Here is a 20,213-nt window from a genome sequence, read left to right as displayed (position 1 = left end):
GGGTTGCTGCGCATGCTGGCCACCCTTTTGAAAATTCAAGCCACAACTGGCAGTCGCCATAGTTTATTGTGTCATGCAAATCCAGCAAGGGTGGCATATGCAAGGGTTAAACAATGCTTGCATAACCCTAAAAGAGCCCATGGGTTATGGAAGGATTGTTTAACTCTCGCATAGGCCACCCTCACTGGGTTCCTGCAACACAATAAGCCTTCGCGATCGCCTGCCATGACTTGAATATTCAAAATGGCCACCAGCACACATCGTAGCCCACCGTGGCTTAAATAAGCCGCGGTGAGCTGCAGCAATCGTGCAAACTGGCCCACTGTGTCAGGCACACAAACCAGTTAATTGCAGCATTTGGTTTTAAATGCCATCTGGCTGCCTATTGGCTACTGAGCCACGTACAAGGTTATGCTGTCATACAAAGCCCTAAACAGCTTGCGAGCAGGATATCTAGCAGGCCGCCGTCCCTTTTACATACCAAGGCAACATTTAAGATCAGCAGAGGTGGCCTGCTAGATATTATAGATAGAGAGCTTCGGCTATTGGGCGGTATAGAAATTAAATAAATAAATAAATAAATTTCTGGTCATTCCAAAATGAACGGAATGTTGCATGAAATACCCATAGGGCAGGCTTTCTCTGTAGCGCCACCCACCATTTGGAAAACCCTTCCTCGTGTAGTTCGGGAGGCAGAAAACATGATATCTTTCAAATACTTCCTGAAAACACACTTGCCTACAAGTGAAAACACACCAGGCTTTCCCTGGGCTGTAAGTAAATTGATTATGCTGCTCCATTTTACCGCGCCTTGATTTTTACTGTAGTTGGAGGTGTTTTCATGTTGTGAACCACTGAGAGATTTTTATTATATTCAGCAGTATGTAAATGCCACAGACTGATAAAATAAAAATTAAGCCCTCAAGGTGCTACTAAACTGAATGTAACTAAATGCATTGCCTTAATGAAATGTCAGCTAGCTAAATATCTGCTACTGAAGATGCAATCTTGTAACTTTGAAATTTCTTCTGCCATTGTTGTATCAGTCCTAGCTTGAAAGAGTTTTCACCTTTTTAAAAAATTTGTTTTGCAGCTACCTATACTTCAGAAACATGGAATCACCCATGTAATATGCATACGGCAAAATATTGAAGCAAACTTTATTAAACCAAACTTCCAGCAATTATTTAGGTAAGAAACCCATAAAACACTCCTCTCAAAATGACAGTCTTGAAGCTTAGTTAATACGTGCTTGTGCCAGTGTAGCTCAGTAGGCGGTATCCAGTGCTGCCCATGTGCCTCTGCTGATTAACTTGCACCAGCGTGACCCACCGCTGGTGCAAAAGGAAGCTAGTGCTTCCTAAAGCAACACCGGAAAGCAGTCAAAATGCTCATTTTCTGGAAAAGGATAGATCAGCAGAGCTTTCTGCACGCTCCATTGATGTCGTCAGTTCTGGAAATGACCATTTCAGCTCATTTCTCGTTGCTTTAAGAACTGCTAGATTCCCGTTGAACTGGCAGTGGATCTGGCACATGCACGGGCAGTGTTGGATGCTGTCCAGCTTTTACACTGTAGAACAATGTTTTCAGCAATATTTTAGGCAGGATTTTAGGTAGTAAGAGAATAAAAAGAAAAATGCTGGATCAGACCAGAGACCTATCTAATCCAGCATTCTGTTAGCACAGTGGCCAACCAGATGCCTATGGGTAACCCACAACAGAAAATGCACCCTCCTGCTTGTGTTCCCCAGCGACTGTTACACTGCCTCTGATGCGTGAGGTAATTTAAAGTGTGTCTATGGATCACAGTAGTTGGCAGGTATATCACATGTCAGTAGTCTAGAAGGCTAAAAATAGAGATACAAGAACTTTATGATTATCTGGTTTGTTTCCCCCAAAGCCTGTATTATGAGTGACAAAAGGAAAGAAATTGGGTTCAGTTATGATGTAAGGACAGAGTATGCTGTGCTAATGTGCAGCATGTTTTGTCAACCCCTTTGAAACTTGAGGCTTCTCCACCGTTCATATTTCCAGCTGCTGTGATTCCAAAATGGCATCTGTGTAACTTGTTCCTCTTTATTCCTCTTGTCAAGAATCATTTATTTTTGCTTGTGTTTGTTTCAGAGAAGTGAGAAGGCAAATAGGACAACCACTGTCATTTTGCACCTCCGGGGTTCAAGAATCTAGATACAGTTATAAAGACACGTTTTGACATAAGCTTCGTTAAGGAATGTGGCCTTTCTTAGCTCAGTGTGACCTACACTGACTGGCAGTGGCTTCCTAGGGTTTCCCTAGAAGATGTCCGCAGCCTTGCCTCAAGATGCCAGGGATTGAACCTCGGGCCTTTTGTATGCAAAGCATGTACTCTGCCCTGAGTACAGGCCTTCTTGATTGCAAAGGAACCATGGGAGCTGCCTTGCCGTAGTGAAGGGGCAGAAGGAGGGAGAGTACTGAACCCTTCCTCTGCCAGTTGCTTTTCTCTGAAAATGCTCCTTCCCCAAGCTGATTCTGCATATGGGTTCCAGACCAGGTTTGATGAGTGCATTTTGCAACAGAAAGGGGGTCATCAGGCTATCACGTTGCAGCAAAATGTGTAGTTTAACCTGTGTTAGGAACCTGCCTTTTAACTTCCCATTCTTGATACCATATCAGTTTCAGATGATAAGAGAAACATTTTCCAGGCTAGGTATTAGCACTCTAGAAGATGAGCCGTTTCGGTCGTGTACTTAACACACTTATTTTAATTGTAGGTATTTAGTCTTGGATATTGCAGATAGTCCCATTGAAAATATAATAAGATTTTTCCCGATGGTAAGTGCTTATGATGACGTGTGAGTTAAACTGTTTCATATCATACCTTTCAGAAGTGATGTGATTTCATGCAGCCGACTGACGGAGTGAGTGAGTGAATGAATGAGTGAATGAGAAGACAAAGCAAACCAACTTTGAAGTGTTGCAGCTGAATGAACAAGTAACATCCCTGTGGTAGTGCCAGTAGTGACTGACAATAATGCTATATGGAGCATGTTTCTGCATAGATTTGCATGGCTGATTTGTATGACTTCTTCCTACAGTGTCCTCATAATTAAATAGGTTTGTGGGTCAGCGCGATTGGTAATATTGTTAGTTGCCATGGTTACAGTCCACTGGGAAGTTCACTTGCACAAGCTACAATGAATTAATGGGAATTGCAGAAGAGCACAGAACTTCTTTTGCACAGTCCCATTCATCTTAATGTTCAGGAGAACTTCCCAGCGGCATGTACAGATGGCGATTGTCATATTCACATAGTGTTGATAGTAAAGGGAAAGAGTCACAGCATGTGATTCTTGGCTCAAATATGGTAATGTTAATCCGCTAGTTCATTTTTTGGGACAGATTTGAGTTGCTTCAATCATATGTTTCGGCATCCGTCTTTACTAGTGATGGGTGAACTGATCCTGTTTTAATTCATAATTGGTCTTGCCAAGTTACAAATCCAGCATTATAAACTCTGACAAAGGTTCTGTTATTACGAAATTTCATAGTATCTTTAAACGTTTGCAAATGTGTGTCACCAGAGTACATCTTGAGAATATGGCAATAGAGGCAACCCATATTTCACAGCATCAAGTGTCACAATGCACTTTTCTGATTTGCTGTTATGAGTGTTTAATAGTTTGACATGGAGCCATGGGTGGAGGTACCCCCTACCCACACACAGTACCACTTAGCCTTGTAACTCACTCATGATCACAACTTAAATATGCAAGTTCAGAAAACGGTTGAGCACGTGGAGACAACAATCTTACCTGTATTCCTCCTAGTGCCACCCAGCACCCAAGTCTAAATTTTTACATTCCAAAAAAAAAGCCACAAGTGTGAGAGAGAAACATTGAACAAGGAATGGATACAAATCTCCATGGCTGTTTCTTCAAACGTAATTGATTGTTGTATAGTTTCATTTAAAGTAAAAACATTCCATGAGCATATGCATTGTAAGCAGGACTTTTTCCATTTCCTTTGGAAACAAAAGCATTACAGCAACCAACATCTAAAAAGTGCAAAAATGTGGGGTTTAGCTGCTTAGTCAGGCACAGGTACAGAAAATATAAATTAACTCATAATCTCTGTTTGAATTACAAAGTATTAAAGTTCACTGGATCAAAGTCAGGGCTAGTTATTTATCGACAATTATGTATCTTTTAGATTCACTTACGAACCAACACATTTTGAGTTTCAGTGGCATAGCTTGTCTTTGCTAGGTGCACTATTAACTTTCCTGTTGTGTCCTGTGCTGTGGATGGACATTGTCCATAGTGGGGATTTGCTGAGGATGCACAGCAGTGGCTTAACTCTCACCCTCAGTAATGGATAGGTCCTCAATCAAGTGCTTCTTAGATACCTGAGCATGTGTGCTTGCCACGCCTGGTAGGGACCTATGAGAAATAGCCCGGAGAAGCCAATAGCCTCTTGCTGCCGCTTCACAACAATGAGAGCTAGACACCATTTTTAAGAAACAAATGCTACTGATAATCACTCCAAATGTTGCAGCTTACAGGAACCTGTAATCAAGGATATTTACAGGTGGGCACACATTACATTGACATGTTCTGCATGTATGGCTCCTATCAATTAAAAAAACATTGTCATGAATCTTAGGCATGGGCGTCTGCAGGAAGGGGCAAGGTGGTGCAGTTGTGCCCCCCACCCCCTGATGAGTCATAATCTCTAGATTCACAGCTTTCATTAAAGAAAAAAGCAAGTCTCTAGCCCTTGTAGAACGTGAGATATGAAGCAAAACATGCTGCCACTATTGTGCCCATTTGTTTGTGAGAAGCTAGCCTGTTCCCACCTTTGAGTGTTTATAGCCAATGAATGACGTCACAGCAATGGTTAACACACCCACGATCTGTGTGTGTTAACTGTTCAGGGTGTGTGAAGCCTTTTGGGGGTCTTCCCTGTTAGCAGCTTCATTAAAAAAAAAAAATGGAAATCCAGGAGTTACTGTGTCTAAGTTTGGGGAGTAGTATGTCTACCAAAAAACAAAAGGCAACATCAAAGACAGAGTTCATGAGCTTTCTAACTCAAGTCTTGTTAATAGTTTTTTTTCTGAGTTTATAAATATTTTAGAAAATTACCCTGAGATTGACTTGGTTTGCATGAAATGCCTTGGCTCAATGTGGGTTATTTCACCCAAGCCATTTCGAATATGCCTAATTGGGGGGGGGGGGGGGGAGATTGTCATGTTTTCTGAACTTGGCACAGAGTTGGGGGTTCTGTGAGGGTTAACCCTCGCATAAGTCTCAGTTTGTTGTAGAGTAATGCTGGATTTGGACAACAGGACAAGCCCCCAATTGGGGATTGCATATTCAAATGGTGGCCGGCACACACCGTGGCTCCTTAAAGGTTAATTAACCACGATGGGCTGTTGTGTTGAGTGAACCAGACCAATGGGTTCCATCATCATTATACCCTTATTGCAGGAGGCAGGGCTGTGTTATGCCATTCCTGCAAAGTAGCCAAGTATTGTTCCCATTTTGTGGGGTTAAAGTTGATCGTGGTAGCAGTACAATTTGTTAAGGGTTAGAGGGGGTTGTAATGTATGCAGCTTTGAGAGAACCTGCCATTTTTAGTTCTTGCAGGAGGCCCAAGTAAAGCCTTTCCACATCTCTCTCTTAGTGCAAGCCTTGGAGCTGAGATAGTGTGCCATGCAACTCCTCAGAAGTTAGTATTTTGTCATGTATTTTAGTAATAGCCCTGTTGTGAAGGTACCTGAATCTATTGCGTGTTGCCTACAGTGCAGAGCCTAGGAGTGGACTGCAAGCTGAACAGGTCACATACACACACACTGCCTAATATTAACAACGTCATTCACCCCTGTAATGGCCGTTGGCCCAAAGGCCATTACAAGGGTGAAAGGAGTCAAGGAAAGAATTGAGGGTTACAGCTGCGGGTGGAAAGACTTTGTTCAGACACCAGGCCTACCCACTGAAAAACAATAGAGGGGTAGACCTGTTACACAGATTTATCATAGAGTTGTAGAATAGTAGGGTTGGGCCTATAAGACCATCGAGACCAACCCCCTGCTCAGTGCAGGAATCCAGGTCAGAGCATCCCTGACAGGTGGCTGTCCAGCTTCATCTTGAATGCCTCCAGTGTGGGAGAGCCCACCACCGCCCTAGGTTCCATTGTCGTATTGCTCTAACTCAGGAAGTTTTTCCTGATGTTCAGCCAGAATCCGGCTTCTGCCCATTATTCTTGAGCCCATTATTCCGTGTCCTTTGTTCTGGGATGATCAAGAAGAGATCCTGGCCTTCCTCTCTGTGACCACCTTTCAAGTACTTGAAGAGCACTATCACATCTCCCTTCAAGGACAACATTAGCCCTCCTCCAGTCATCTGGCACTTCACCCATTTTTCAAAGATAATAGACAGTGGCTCCAAGAGTTCTTCTGCCAGTACCTTTATTACTCTGGGATGCAGTTCATCTGGCCCTTGAGATTTGAAGTCATTTCAAGTAATTCGGTGTTCCTTGAGCAAATGCCTATCGATCTCAAGCTGCAATCCTGCCCCTTTAGTCTGTACTTCACCTTTGCCAGGGGGGTCATAGACCCTCTTTTGGGAGAAGACTGAGCCAAAGTAGGAATTGAGCACCTCTGCCTTTTCTTTGTCATCTGTTATCATTTTGCCATCCTCATTTAATAGTTGGACCACCATTTCCTTCCTCTGACTTTTACTATGCACATATCTGAAGAAAGCCTTTTTGTTGCTTTTATCATCCCTCGCTAACCTCAGCTCGTTCTCAGCTTTAGCCTTCCTGATGCCATCCCTGCAATTCTGTGCTACCTGCCTATACTCTTCCTTTATTGCTTGGCCTTCCTTCCACTTCCTATATGTGTGTTTTTTTGTTTTCAGGTCATCTCTAAGCTTTTTGTGAAGCCACATTGGCTTCCTCTGTTGTCTTCTGCCTTTTTTCTTGTTGGAATTGTTTGTAATTGTGCCTTTAGAATTTCCTTTTTTTTAAACTCCCACCTATCTTGGATTCCTTTTCTCATTAGAGTCGCTTGCCATGGGACTTTACTTATCATTGTTCTGAGTTTATTGAAATTGGTTTTTCTAAATTCCAGGGTATGTGTTTGGCTACACTCGGCTTTTGCTTCCTTTAGAACCAAGAACTCAAGCGTAACATGGTCACTTTCCCCCAGGGTTACCGTAACTGCTACTTTATCCACCAAGTCATCTCTGTTGGTTAGGATCAAGTCAAGGGTAGCCAGTCTTCTAGTTCCTTCCTCCACTTTCTCTAGGAGGAAATTATCAGCAACAGAGGTCAGGAAGTTCTTGGAGGGGCCATGTTTTGCAGAATTTGTCTCCCAACAAATATCGGGGAAATTGAAGTCCCCCATTACTACTACATCAGGCCAGCTCTGTCTTTTTTAGTAGATATGCTCCCCAGGCCTTGTCACTGCTCAGTCAACAGAAATGGTGGGTTTGTTCTCTGGGCTTTTTAAAAATGTGCAGCCATACACAGAATGTGCAGTTCTAAAGGAATATTGCTGCAGTTCAAGGCTGAAGCCATACAAAAGTTGTATTGTTAGCTGGTGTAAAAAGTGGCTGATAACATCGTGACAAGTAAAGTGAGTCATCCAGGCTCCTCTAGAACCTTAAACCCTGATCAACCACACCCATTTCTCCTCCCACTGCTAAAGACACTCCTCACATACCTGACTGCTATTCCCTAGAGCCGCCTTTCCGACCTGGTCCAGATGCTTTGGACTTCAACTCCCATCAGCCCCAGCCAGCATGGCCAGTGGTCAAGAATGCTGGGAATTGTAGTCCAAAACATCTGGGGAGAACCAGGTTGGGGAAAACTGCTCTAGAGAGTGTTCCCCAATGTTTCCAAGGTGAAGGAAATCATTCCAGGCTGTGAAGTCAATGATATAAGGGCAGTGATGCCATAAAACATCTAATATGATATTCTTATAACAGCTGTACTGTTCTGTGCATTTGAGATTTTTTTCTCTTGTTCTGAAGTGTTTTTTTTAATCCTTCACTCAAATAAAATTTTGCTGGAGTCCATGACGCTTCTTGAATATAACACTGGTCTGCATTAGCGCTGCTTCATTCCCAGGATCTTCTACTGCATTGTGTAGGCTTCTAGATGTCTTGGAATGTGACGCTAAGCAACAAGTGCTAAGCACACAGAAGGAAAGTGCACAGATGTGTTGTAGCAGTCACGTGAATTACAACTGCAGACTGCTGTGCACTGCAGCTTTGCCCCTCACCCCCCATAAACTTGGGTTCATGAAACAGAAATTTATTTATTGTAAATATTTTTATCCTGCCTGTCCATAAAAAGTGCCCAAGGTAGCAAAGAACAATAATAAAAATAATACAATCCACACAAAAAAATAAACAATCAAAACATAAGAGAATGGCAGCAGTTAAAATCAGGGTTATTTATTTTGCCAGACAAACCTAATCAGTGCCCTTTAACCCCAGTGCTGCCAGCAGGAGGTGCTTTTAGAGACAGTTGTCATGAAAAAGTTAAGAGTACACGGGAAAAGATAAATACTACTAGGCTACGAACACCACCTTTGGGAAGCTTGTTAAACTTTGGAGGGGTCTTGAGTTATTTGCAGGGCTGATTGGATTCTGTGCATGTGCCTCTGAGACAGTAGTTCTAACCCTTAGGAATTGTCTCAATAGGTGTAAAGCAGTTTGTAAGAAGCAGGTGTTTGAGGGTCATCATCATTTTCAAGCAGGCTCTCTAAGAAGAGTGTTGTTAGTGGTAATATAAAGACCAGCGATTTCTAAGCATTTTAGGGTGCAATCCTATGCATGTTTAGACAGAAAAAAGTCCTACTGCCAGCATCCCTCCAGCCAGCCAAGCTGACTGGGGCATGCTGGGAATTGTAGGGCTTTTTTCTCTCTAAACATGCATAGGATTGCACCCTTAAATACCTTAATCTAAACCTTCTTTTTGGAGCTACAGCTATTTAAAATGTCCCTGTGTGCATGGTACACTAGAACACATAAATGTTGATTGGCTGCATTAATATAAGAATGTCTGAGGTGGCTGTAACAGGAATTGAATCTCTTTTTCCCTTTAGACTAAGGAGTTTATTGATGGGAGTTTACAGATTGGAGGTATGTGCCTTCAATTCTCTTCCTGCCTAATTTATTGATTGATTATTACAGATGTTGCTTTTTCAGGCTGTGTGTGTATAGAGGTGAATGCATGGGGTGGATGTACTTAGTCATGGAATGGGATATATGATACAGATCCCAGTCAAAATGGATATTTTCTGTTGCAACTTGAGTGATCCTTCTAATCCCTAGGGCAGTTTTTCACAATCAAATAGCAATGCCTTCTGGGAACAGATTGGCCCTTGCTATAGGGTGCGTAGCAGTAGATAGGAACGTGCTTTCTAGTACGGCCTTCACAGCCCAGATTCCTTAGAGGGTCATTTGGGAGGTCACAACAGGACATGGAAGCCTTCCTTGGGGTAATCAGAAGGAAACAAAATTGCCCACCTTGGAATGTTGCCTCCTGCTTAGGTGGGTTCAGAATGTTTGTGCTGATTTTACTGCTGGCTTTCAGTCAGTACTGGTTATGCTAATGGTTTAAATGAGGTTTTTATATGTTAGATTGTATTGTGTTCGGATAATATATTTTAAAAATGTGTTTATATAGAAGATTTATATCCCACCTTGATCGGATCGAATGTTCCTCAAGACAGCTTATAATGGATTATCTCTCTCTCACACACACACACACACACCCCAGCAGCCTTAGTCCCCCGGCCAGTGGCAGAGGCCGGAGCGTGCCTCCCTTCTGCTCTGCAGGGCCAGGGCAACTGGCAGTTGGAGAGAGCGTTCTTTCTGGCAGGGAGAGGGCAAGCAAGCTCCCTGCAGCTGTGCCTCCTCGGGTTGACGGGTAGGCCAGGCAGGCTGGTCCTCTTCCTCGCCATGGTGCTCTTCCTGGGAGGTGGGTGGTGCGGCCTCCCATGGGCCTTGATGTTTATAAGATAAGTTGTGAATCCTGCTATGGACTAAATGGTGGAATTTAAATTTAATAATAAGAATACAGGAGTTAGTGACTTTGTGTAAATTCTGTCTGGCTTGTGTAAAGTAACTCTCTCCATTCTCAGGAAAAGTTCTTGTCCATGGGAACGCAGGGATTTCTAGAAGGTAACAAAGTTCACTGTGTTGTTGGTTTTCTGCATTCATAAGGCATGGCCAACATACCTTACTTAGTTTCTTTGTTTCTTTTCAGTGCTGCCTTAGTTATTGCATATATTATGGAAACTTTTGGAGTGAAGTACAGGTAAGGAAACACATTGATCTACTTTCTACTTTTTTGAGGGATGGGATTAACTCATTTGTAGAGCATTTGCTTCCATGTATAAGGTCTCAGGTTCAATCCCTGGCATCTGTAGGTAGGACACCTGTCTGAAATTCTGGAGAGCTGCTGGAAGGTAGCGTAGAGTCTGCACTGTAGACAGTACTGAGCTAAATAAACCAATGATCTGACTCTGTATAAGGCAGCTTCCTGTGTTCCTACCATAAATTGCTGGTCTTCAACTAGTGGGCCATGATGTGGCCAAAATGCGTTTCCCAAGTGGCTCTATCTTAAAAAAACACACCCAACAACAAATAAGCCCACCACTGCCAGGAATTATAACTGCCTGGGCCAGGTCAAGTTCTACAACAGCAAGTAATTAAAAACAGCTGGAAGAAGTATCCAACTTGGAAAGAAAACAGCGGCATAAATTCCTAAAATGTTTTGATACTGCGTATCTTTTTCAAAGGAAAAATCAATATAATTTATTCCTAAAACATAATATAGCTGCATCTAATGTAAGCAGGCTGACAAACTTGAAAATGAAATGTAGTATCAGAAGATGTTGGGAATAAAGACCAGTCTGTGCAGCTGTTTTCTTTCTGTGCCAGGCCAGGTTCCTCTTTCTGTCCCTTTTCTCAGCCTTTGTAAAAGTTATTACTGAATGCAGTTGTGCTCAGCAGTGGAAGTGCTTCTTGGAGCTGGCTTGCTGCTGCTGCCGGTGGGCGCTGTGAAGAGCAGGCTGCCGATCCTTTCCCAGTGTTTGAAATAGGGACGTGGCGGCGGGTGTAGTGAGTTTGGCATTGGTAGCCTTGAAGGTGGAGCCTGGAGTAAAACTGAAGTTCTGCCACCACTTCACAAACATATGCAGCTATCCTATACTGGATCAGGGCCATTGCTCCATCTCACCCAATATCATCAAATCCATATTTCAGGGGCTCTCCATGTTCTTGGGCAGCGATGGGTTGCAGCCCTGCTGCCTGAGGTCTTTTGTGAGTGGTGATGCCGAGACTGAACATGGGAGCTAATACATGCAACCCAGGTGCTCTGCCCTTGAGCCATGGCCCCTGCTAGGAGGACATAGTTGTGCAGAAAGAACAGTACCTGTTTCAGGAAGGAGTGCCAGTTCCTTGTGCAAGCAACTTGGGGGGGCCCAACCTCGGCCTACATGGCTGATGAGCGTCATGGATGCTCCTGCTACTCCTGCCATTGCCACTTCACCTGGCTCCAGTAGATACCTGGCATAGAAGCCAGTGCCTGGAACACCTCTGGCTTTGGAATGGTGGCCAGAGAAGAAAACAGAGGGCTCAAATGTGCTGCCACCATGCCTAGGACAAGGAATTATGGGACCGAAACAGCTGTCGAGGAGCTTGGTTCCAGTGCCAAAGGAGCCTCAGTGATGGCGCTGGGTTATTCTGGCCTTAACCCCAAGGATGGGGATGCAGACAGTCTTTCTGAGGAATAATGGGATGCTAGGGGTTAAGACTGGCTGTTGGGGTAGTACTAGGTCAGCTATTTCGTGTTGTAATGGAGGACTTAAAGCCTGAGATATCTGAGGTATCTATGTTGTGAGAGGGGAAGTGTTAATAGTGCATCCCTCTCTCCCAATGTAATAATGGATCCCAGCTCCAGACACTCTTGGATGAGGCCAATTATCTAGATTCATTTCAGTCAGGGTTCAGGCCAAGTTTTGACAAGGAAACAGCCTTGGTCACCCCGTATAATGACCTATGTCGGGAGAGAGACTGGGGAGTGTGAGCTTGTTGATTCTCCTTGATCTCTCAGTGGCTTTCAATACCCTTGACCATGGTATCCTTCTGGGACAATTGTTTGAGCTGGGAGTGGGAGGCACTGCATTGCAGTGGTTTTGCTCCTACATGGATGGTCAGCTCCAGAAGGTGGTACTTGGGGAATATTGCTCAGCCCCATGGATTCTCCAGTATAGAGTTCCACGGGTGTCAGTTCTGTCCCCCATGCTATTTAACATCTACATGAAACGGTTGAGTGCAGTCATCCGGAGTTTGGGGGCGCATTGTCATCACTGTGCTGATGACACGCAGCTCTATTTCTCCTTTTCATCTTCAGGAGAGGCTGTGGATGTGCTAAATCGGTGCCTGGCTGTGAGAGTGTACTGGATGAGGGCTAACAAACTGAAACTCAATCCAGACAAGACTGAGATGCTGTTGGTGGGTGGTTCTTCTGACTGGATGGAGGGTGCTCAACCTGTTCTGGATGGGGTTGCACTGCCCCTGAAGGAGCAGGTTTGTAGCTTGGGGGTTCTCCTTGAACCATCTTTGTAACTTAAGGCTCAGCTGGCCTCAGTGGCATGGAGTGCCTTCTACCAACTTCGGTTGGTGGCCTAGCTACGCCCCTATCTGAACAGGGATAACCTAGCTACAGTTGTCTATGCTCTGGTAATCTCCAAGTTAGAGTACTGCAATGAACTCTATGTGGGGCTGCCGTTGAAGACAGTTCAGAAACTGCAGCTTGTGCAAAATGCGGCGGCCAGATTGATAACGGGGACCAGAAGGTCCTAACATATAAGACCGACTCTGGCCCGCTTGCCTGGGTGCCTGTATGTGTCCGAGCCCGATTCAAGGTGCTGGTTGTAACCGATAAAGCCTTACATGGCTCGGGACCACAATACCAGACAGAGCGCCTCTCCCAACACGAACATACCCATATACTGCACTCAATATCTAAGGCCTTCCTCCAGCTGCCTACACCAAGGGAAGCTCAGAAGACAGCGACAAGGGAGAGGGCCTTTTCGGTTGATGTTGTTCAGTCGTTAAGTCGTGTCCAACTCTTCGTGACCCCATGGACCACAGCACACCAGCACTCCCTTTTCCAGGGAGTTTTCTCTTCGCATTAAGTGGCCAAAATATTGGAGCTTCAGCTTCATTATCTGTCCTTCCAATGAGCACTCAGGGTTGATTTCCTTTAGGATGGACTGATTTGACCTCCTTGCAGTCCAGGGGACTCGTAAGAGTCTTCTCCAGCACCACAGTTCGAAAGCATCAATTCTTCGGCGCTCAGCCTTCCTTAATAGTCCAGCTCTCACAGCCATACATTACTACTGGGAAAACCATAGCTTTGATTAGACGGACCTTTGTCGGCAAGGTGATGTCTCTGCTTCTTACTATGCTGTCTAGGTTTGCCATAGCTTTCCTCCCAAGGAGCAAGCGTCTTTTATTTTCATGGCTACAGTCACTGTCTGCGGTGATCTTGGAGCCCAAGAAAATAAAGTCTGTCACTGTTTCCATTTCTTCCCCTTCTATATGCCAGGAAGTGATAGGGCCAGATGCCACGATCTTAGTTTTTTTAATGTTGAGTTTCAAACCAGCTTTTGCACTCTCCTCTTTCACCTTCCACAAGAGGCTCTTGAGATCCTCTTCGCTTTCTGCCATTAGGGTGGTATCGTCTGCGTATCTGAGGTTGTTGATAATTCTCCCGGCAATCTTAATTCCGACCTCTGATTCATCCAACCCGGCGTTTCTCATGATGTACTCTGCATATAAGTTAAATAAGCAGGGCGACAATATGCAGCCTTGTCGTACTCCTTTCCCAGTTTTGAACCAATCGGTTGTTCCATGTTTGGCTCTTACTGTTGCTTCTTGTCCCTCGTACAGGTTTCTCAGGAAACAGGTAAGGTGGTCTTGTACTCCCCTCTCTTTCAGAATTTGCCACAGTTTGTTGTGATCCACACAATCAAAGGCTTTAGCGTGGTCAATGAAGCAGAAATAGACATTTTTCTGGAATTCTCTTGCTTTCTCCATGATCCAGCGAATGTTGGCAGTTTGATCTCTAGTTCCTCTGCCTCTTTGAAACCCAGCTTCTACTTCTGGTAGTTCTCAGTTCACATACTGCTGGAGCCTAGCTTGTAGGATTTTGAGCATCACCTTGCTGGCATGTGAAATGAGCGCAACTGTACGGTAGTTTGAACACTCTTTGGCATTGCCCTTCTTTGGAATTGGAATGTAAACTGACCTTTTCCAGGCTTGTGGCCACTGTTGAGTGTTCCAAATTTGTTGGCATATTGAGTGTAGCACTTCAACAGCATCATCTTTTAGGATTTTAAATAGCTCAGTTGGAATACTGTCATCTCCGCTAGCTTTGTTTTTAGTCATGCTTCCTAAAGCCCACTTGACTTCACTCTCTAGGATGTCCGGCTCAAGTTCAGTGAGCACACTATCATGGCTATCGGGGACATTAAGATCTTTCCTGTATAGTTCTTCTGTGTATTCTTTCCACCTCTTCTTAATCTCATCTGCTTCTGTTAGGTCCCTGCCTTTTTTGTCCTTTATCATGCCCGTCTTTGCACAAAACGTTCCCTTGAGATCTCCAATTTTCTTGAAGAGATCTCTAGTCTTTCTCATTCTGTGGTTTTCCTCAATTTCTTTGCATTGTTCATTTAAGAAGGCCTTCTGGTCTCTCCTAGCTATTCTCTGGAACTCTGCATTCAGTTGGGTATATCTTCCCCTTTCTCCCTTGCTTTTCGCTTCCCTTCTTTCCTCAGCTACTTGTGAAGCCTCATCAGACAGCCACTTGGCTTTCTTGCATTTCTTTTTCTTTGGGATGGACTGAGTTGCTGCCTCCTGAACAATGTTACGGACCTCCATCCATAGTTCCTCAGGCACTCTGTCTATCAGGTCTAATCCCTAAAATCTATTCCTCACCTCCACTGTATATTCAGAAGGGATATGATTTAGGTCATACCTGAATGGTTTAGTGGTTTTCCCTACGTTCTTCAATTTCAGCCGAAATTTTGCAATAAGAAGCTCATGATCTGAGCCACAGTCAGCTCCAGGTCTTGTTTTGACTGACTGTATGGAGCTTCTCCATCTTTGGCTGCAAAGGACATAATCCATCTGATTTCGATATTGATCATCTGGTGATGTCCATGTGTAGAGTCGCCTCTTGTGCTGTTGGAAAAGTGTGTTTGCTATGATCAGTGTGTTCTCTTGGCAAAACTCTATCTTTGTCCTGCTTCATTTTGTACACCAAGGCCATGCTTGCCTGTTATCCCAGTGATTTCTTGACTTCCTACTTTAGCATTCCAATCCCCGATGATGAAATGGACATCTTTTTTTGGTGTTAGTTCTAGAAGGTGTTGTTGGTCTTCATAGAACCGATCAACCTCAGCTTCATCGGCCTCAGTGATTGGGGCATAGACTTGAATTACTGTGATGTTGAATTGTTTGCCTTGGATTCGTACCGAGATCATTCTATGTTTTTGAGATTGTACCCCAGTACTGCTTTTCCCGCCCTTTTATTGACTATGAGTGCTACTCCATTTCTTCTAAGGGATTCTTGCCCACAGTAGTAGCTATAATGGTCACCTGAATTAAATTTGCCCATGCCTGTCCATTTGAGTTCGCTGATTCCCAAGATGTCGATGTTCAGTCTTGCCATCTCATGTTTGACCACCTCCAGCTTACCTTGATTCATTGACCTTACATTCCAGGTTCCTAAACAATATTGTTCTTTACAGCATTGGACTTTCTTTTCACCACCAGACACATCCACAGCTGAGTGTCCTTTCGGCTTTGGCCCAGCTGCTTTACTCTTTCTGGTGCTACTTGGAAATTCCCTCTGCTCTTCCCCAGTAGTATATTGGACACCTTCCGACCTGAGGGGCTCATCTTCCGGCGTCATCTCTTTTAGCCTTGTGATACATTCCATGGGGTTTTCTTGGCAAGAATCCTGGAGTGGGTTGCCATTTCCTTCTCCAGTGGACCACATTTTGTCAGAACTCTCTGCCATGAGCTGTCCGTCTTGGGTGGCCCTGCACGGCATAGCTTATGGCTTCACTGAGTTACGCAAGCCCCTTCGCCACAACAAGGCAGTGATTCATGAAGGGGATGGCCTTTTCGGTGGTGGCCCCCAAATTATGGAATGATCTCCCCGACAAGGCCCACCTGGCAGCAACATTGTTATCTTTTTGGCACCAGGTTAAGACCTTTCTCTTCTCCCAGGCATTTGGCAATATACAGTCATGTAAAAAAGAAAATACACCCTCTTTGAGTTCTATGGTTTTACATATCAGGACATAATAAAAATCATCTGGTCCTTAGCAGGTCTTAAAATTAGGTAAATACAACCTCAGATTAACAACAACACATGACACATTACACCGTGTCATTATTTACTTTACGGAAATAAAGCCAAAATGAAGAAGCCACGTGTGAAAAACTGAGTACACCTTATGATTCAATGGATTGTAGAACCACCTTTAGCAGCAATAACTTGAAGTAATCGTTTTCTGTATGACTTTATCAGTCTCTCACATCGTTGTGGAGGAATTTTGGGCCACTCTTCTTTACAAAATTGCTTCAGTTCATTGAGGTTTGCAGGTATTTGTTTATGCACAGCTTTCTTAAGGTCCCACCGCAGCATTTCAATCAAGTTGAGGTCTGGACTTTGACTGGGCCATTGCAACAACTTGATTTTCTTTTTCAGCCATTCTGTTGTAGATTTGCTGGTGTGTTTGGGATCATTGTCCTGTTGCATGATCCAATTTCAGCCAAGCTTTAGCTGTCGGACAGATGGCCTCACACTGGACTCTAGAATACTCTGGTATACAGAGAAGGTCATGGTCGACTCAATGACTGCAAGGTGCCCAGGTCCTGTGGCTGCAAAACAAGCCCAAATCATCACCCCTCCACCACCGCGCTTGACAGTTGGTATGAGACGTTTGTGCTGATATGCTGTGTTTGGTTTTCGCCAAACGTGGCGCTGCGCATTATGGCCAAACATCTCCACTTTGGTCTCGTCTGTCCAAAGGACATTGTTCCAGAAGTCTTGTGATTTGTTCAGATGCAACTTTGCAAACCTAAGCCGTGCTGCCATGTTCTTTTTAGAGATAAGAGGCTTTCTCCTGGCAACCCTTCCAAACAAACCATACTTGTTCAGTCTTTTTCTAATTGTACTGTCATGAACTTTTAACATGCTGAGGCCTGTAGAGTCTGAGATGTAACTCTTGGATGTTTTGCGATTTCTGTGAGCATTGCACAGTCTGCCCTTGGGGTGAATTTGCTGGGACGTCCACTCCTGCGAAGATTAGCAACTGTCTTGAATGTTTTCCACTTGTGAATAATCTTCCTCACTGTAGAATGATGGACTTTAAATTGTTTGGAAATGGCCTTATAACCCTTCCCAGACTGATGGGCAGCAACAATTGCTTCTCTAAGATCATAGAACCATAGAATAGTAGGGTTGGAAGGGGCCTACAAGACCATCGCGTCCAACCCCCTGCTCAATGCAGGAATCCAGGTCAAAGCATCCCTGACAGATGGCTGTCCAGCCTCCTTGAATGCCTCCAGTGTGGGAGAGCCCACCACCTCCCCAGGTAATTGGTTCCATTATCGTATTGCTCTAACAGTCAGGAAGTTTTTCCTGATGTTCAGCCGGCGTGTCCTGCACTCTGGGATGATCGAGAAGAGATCCTGGCCTTCCTCTCTGTGACAACCTTTCAAGTACTTGAAGAGCGCTATCGTATCTCCCCTCAGTCTTCTCTTCTCAAGGCTAAACATGCCCAGTTCTTTCAGTCTCTCCTCATAGGGCTTTGTTTCCAGTCCCCTGATCATCTTCGTTGCCCTCCTCTGAACCCTCTCCAGTTTGTCTGCATCCTTCTTCAAGTGTGGTGCCCAGAACTGGACACAGTACTCCAGATGAGGCCTAACCAGTGCTGAGTAGAGGGGAACTAGTACTTCCCAGGATTTGGAAGCGATACTGCTATTAATGCAGCCCAAAAGAGCATTTGCCTTTTTTGCAGCCACATCACATTGAGAGCCAGCATGGTGTAGTGGCTAGAGTGTTGGACTGGGAGCTGGGAGATCTGGGCTCTAGTCCCCACTCGGCCATGGAAGCTCACTGAGTGTCTTTGGGCCAGTCACAGACTCTCAGCCCAACCTACCTCACAGGGTTGTTGTTGTGAGGATAAAATGGAGAGGAGGAAGAGAATGTAAGCCGCCTTGGGTTCCTTGCAAGAGGAAAAAAGGCAGGATATAAATGCAATAAATAAATAATAAAATATTCGGCTTGTGATCAACAACAATTCCCAGATCCTTCTCGCTTGTAGTGTTGTTGAGCCACGTATCCCCCATCTTGTAACTGTGCATTTGGTTTTTTTACCTAGGTGCAGAACTTGGCATTTATCCGTATGAAATGTCATTCTGTTGTTTTCTGCCCAGCGCTCCAGTCTATCCAGATCACTTTGAATTTTGTTTCTGTCTTCCAAAGTATTAGCTATCCCGCCCAATTTGGTGTCATCTGCAAATTTGATCATCATTCCCTGCACCTCCTCCTCCAAGTCATTAATACAAATGTTGAAGAGCACTGGGCCCAAGATCATTGCTGATGTCTTTACTCTTTGGCATTGTGGTAACATACACCTGAATGCTCGAGACCAGCAAACTGCTGAGACTTCGGCTTTTATAGAGGTGGTCACACTTGCTGATGATCAGTTAATCAAGAGCATTTGATTAGCAGCACCTGGCTGCTACTTGGCCTCTTCATACCTATGGAAGCAGTAAGGGTGTACTTAGTTTTTCACACACGGCTTCTCCATTTTGGCTTCATTTCTGTAAAATAAATAATGACACGGTGTAATGTGTTATGTGTTGTTGTTCATCTGAGGTTGTATTTACCTAATTTTAAGACCTGCTAAGGACCAGATGATTTTTATTATGTCCTGATAAGTAAAACCATAGAACTCAAAGAGGGTGTATTTTCTTTTTCACATGACTGTATAAGTGTTTAATCAATCCTGGAATGTCTTATGGTTATGGTTGTTTGGTTTTGAGATTGTTTGTTTGAAATTGTTTTAGATATGTTTCTTTTGTGTATATTGTCTGTTCATGTGTTTTTTATGTAAATAGTTTTTAATGTGAATAGTTTTTAATCTCTGTATATTGTATTTTTAATGTTTTTAATCTTTGTAAACTGCCCAGAGAGCTCTGGCTATTGGGCGGTATAGAAATGTAATAAATAACAATTAAAAAAATGGAAAAGGGCTTATGCCCAAGAACTGTGTTGTGGCCCAGTAAATAGAACATTTGGCTTGGTCCTTGGATGGCTGGTTCAAATCCTGGTTCTGCTATAGATTCATTGTACTCAGAGAGCTTCGGCTATTGGACAGTATAGAAATGAAATGAAAAAATAAACAAACAAACCCTCAGTTCCCCATCTGTAAAATGGGAATATGTGACACTTCTCACATGACTTGCTGTGAAGGTGAACCCAATGATGTGAAGTAGTGTGACAATTTACAGGTTTGAATTTCAGTTGTCCTTTTAATTGTTCTCAGTGAATTGTGCCCCTGGTCAGTGCTTAATGCTTGTACCAGGAATTTCACATGCAGCATTTTCTGTATAAAGAAAATCTTAACTATCAGGGCCTAGACATTACGGGTTGTAGAAGTCTCTTCCTAAAGTTAAGCAGGTCTAGGCACGGCTAATACCTGGATGGTTAATTGCTTGAGAGCTCTTGTATGTCATGCTACGCTCCCTGAGGGGAGGGAAGAATACAAACATAACTAAAATGAGTCAGAAATGAAATGCGAACTGATTCTAATCAAAGGTGAAAACAGAGGATATTCTTTTTCTTGTAGGGATGCATTTACGTATGTACAAGAAAGAAGGTTTTGTATTAATCCCAATGCTGGATTTGTTCATCAACTTCAGGTGAGTAGTTTTCCTAACTGTTCATGATCTAGGCAATCCTGATGTTATCCAAGAATCTGAAATGCAATCATATTTGTTATGGTTTCAAAGAAAAACATTATTTACATATTGCCTGGCTGTTGGTTACTTTTTCCAACAATTGTTTTGGGTATTAATTTTGGTATATTAGCGGTGTTCAGTTTTTTTCTTCGACACTGTACGTTTGCA

General features: G+C 43.7%; 1 protein-coding gene across 3 annotated transcripts in view; it reads left to right on the top strand.

Moving 5' to 3' along the window:
• The window catches only part of STYX (serine/threonine/tyrosine interacting protein), a 44,499-nt gene that overhangs the window by 21,670 nt on the left and 2,616 nt on the right, over positions 1 to 20,213 (top strand). For all 3 annotated transcript variants that reach the window (XR_014787816.1, XR_014787818.1, XM_084834676.1), the window contains exons 4-9: positions 1,094 to 1,191; positions 2,751 to 2,811; positions 9,092 to 9,128; positions 10,133 to 10,172; positions 10,258 to 10,308; positions 19,934 to 20,006. Coding sequence is in view for 1 of the 3 variants with exons in the window: in XM_084834676.1 (XP_084690802.1) it covers positions 1,094 to 1,191; positions 2,751 to 2,811; positions 9,092 to 9,128; positions 10,133 to 10,172; positions 10,258 to 10,308; positions 19,934 to 20,006 (360 nt within the window). In the remaining 2 variants the exon portion in view is untranslated. The remainder of the gene's footprint in view (positions 1 to 1,093; positions 1,192 to 2,750; positions 2,812 to 9,091; positions 9,129 to 10,132; positions 10,173 to 10,257; positions 10,309 to 19,933; positions 20,007 to 20,213) is intronic.

Source organism: Heloderma suspectum, chromosome 1 (assembly GCF_057233095.1).
Source record: "Heloderma suspectum isolate Gila_16-S chromosome 1, 16-S_ref, whole genome shotgun sequence".
Lineage (NCBI taxonomy): Eukaryota > Metazoa > Chordata > Lepidosauria > Squamata > Helodermatidae > Heloderma > Heloderma suspectum.
The sequence above is the reverse complement of the archived record's forward strand: the minus strand, read 5'-3'. Positions and strand labels throughout refer to the sequence as shown.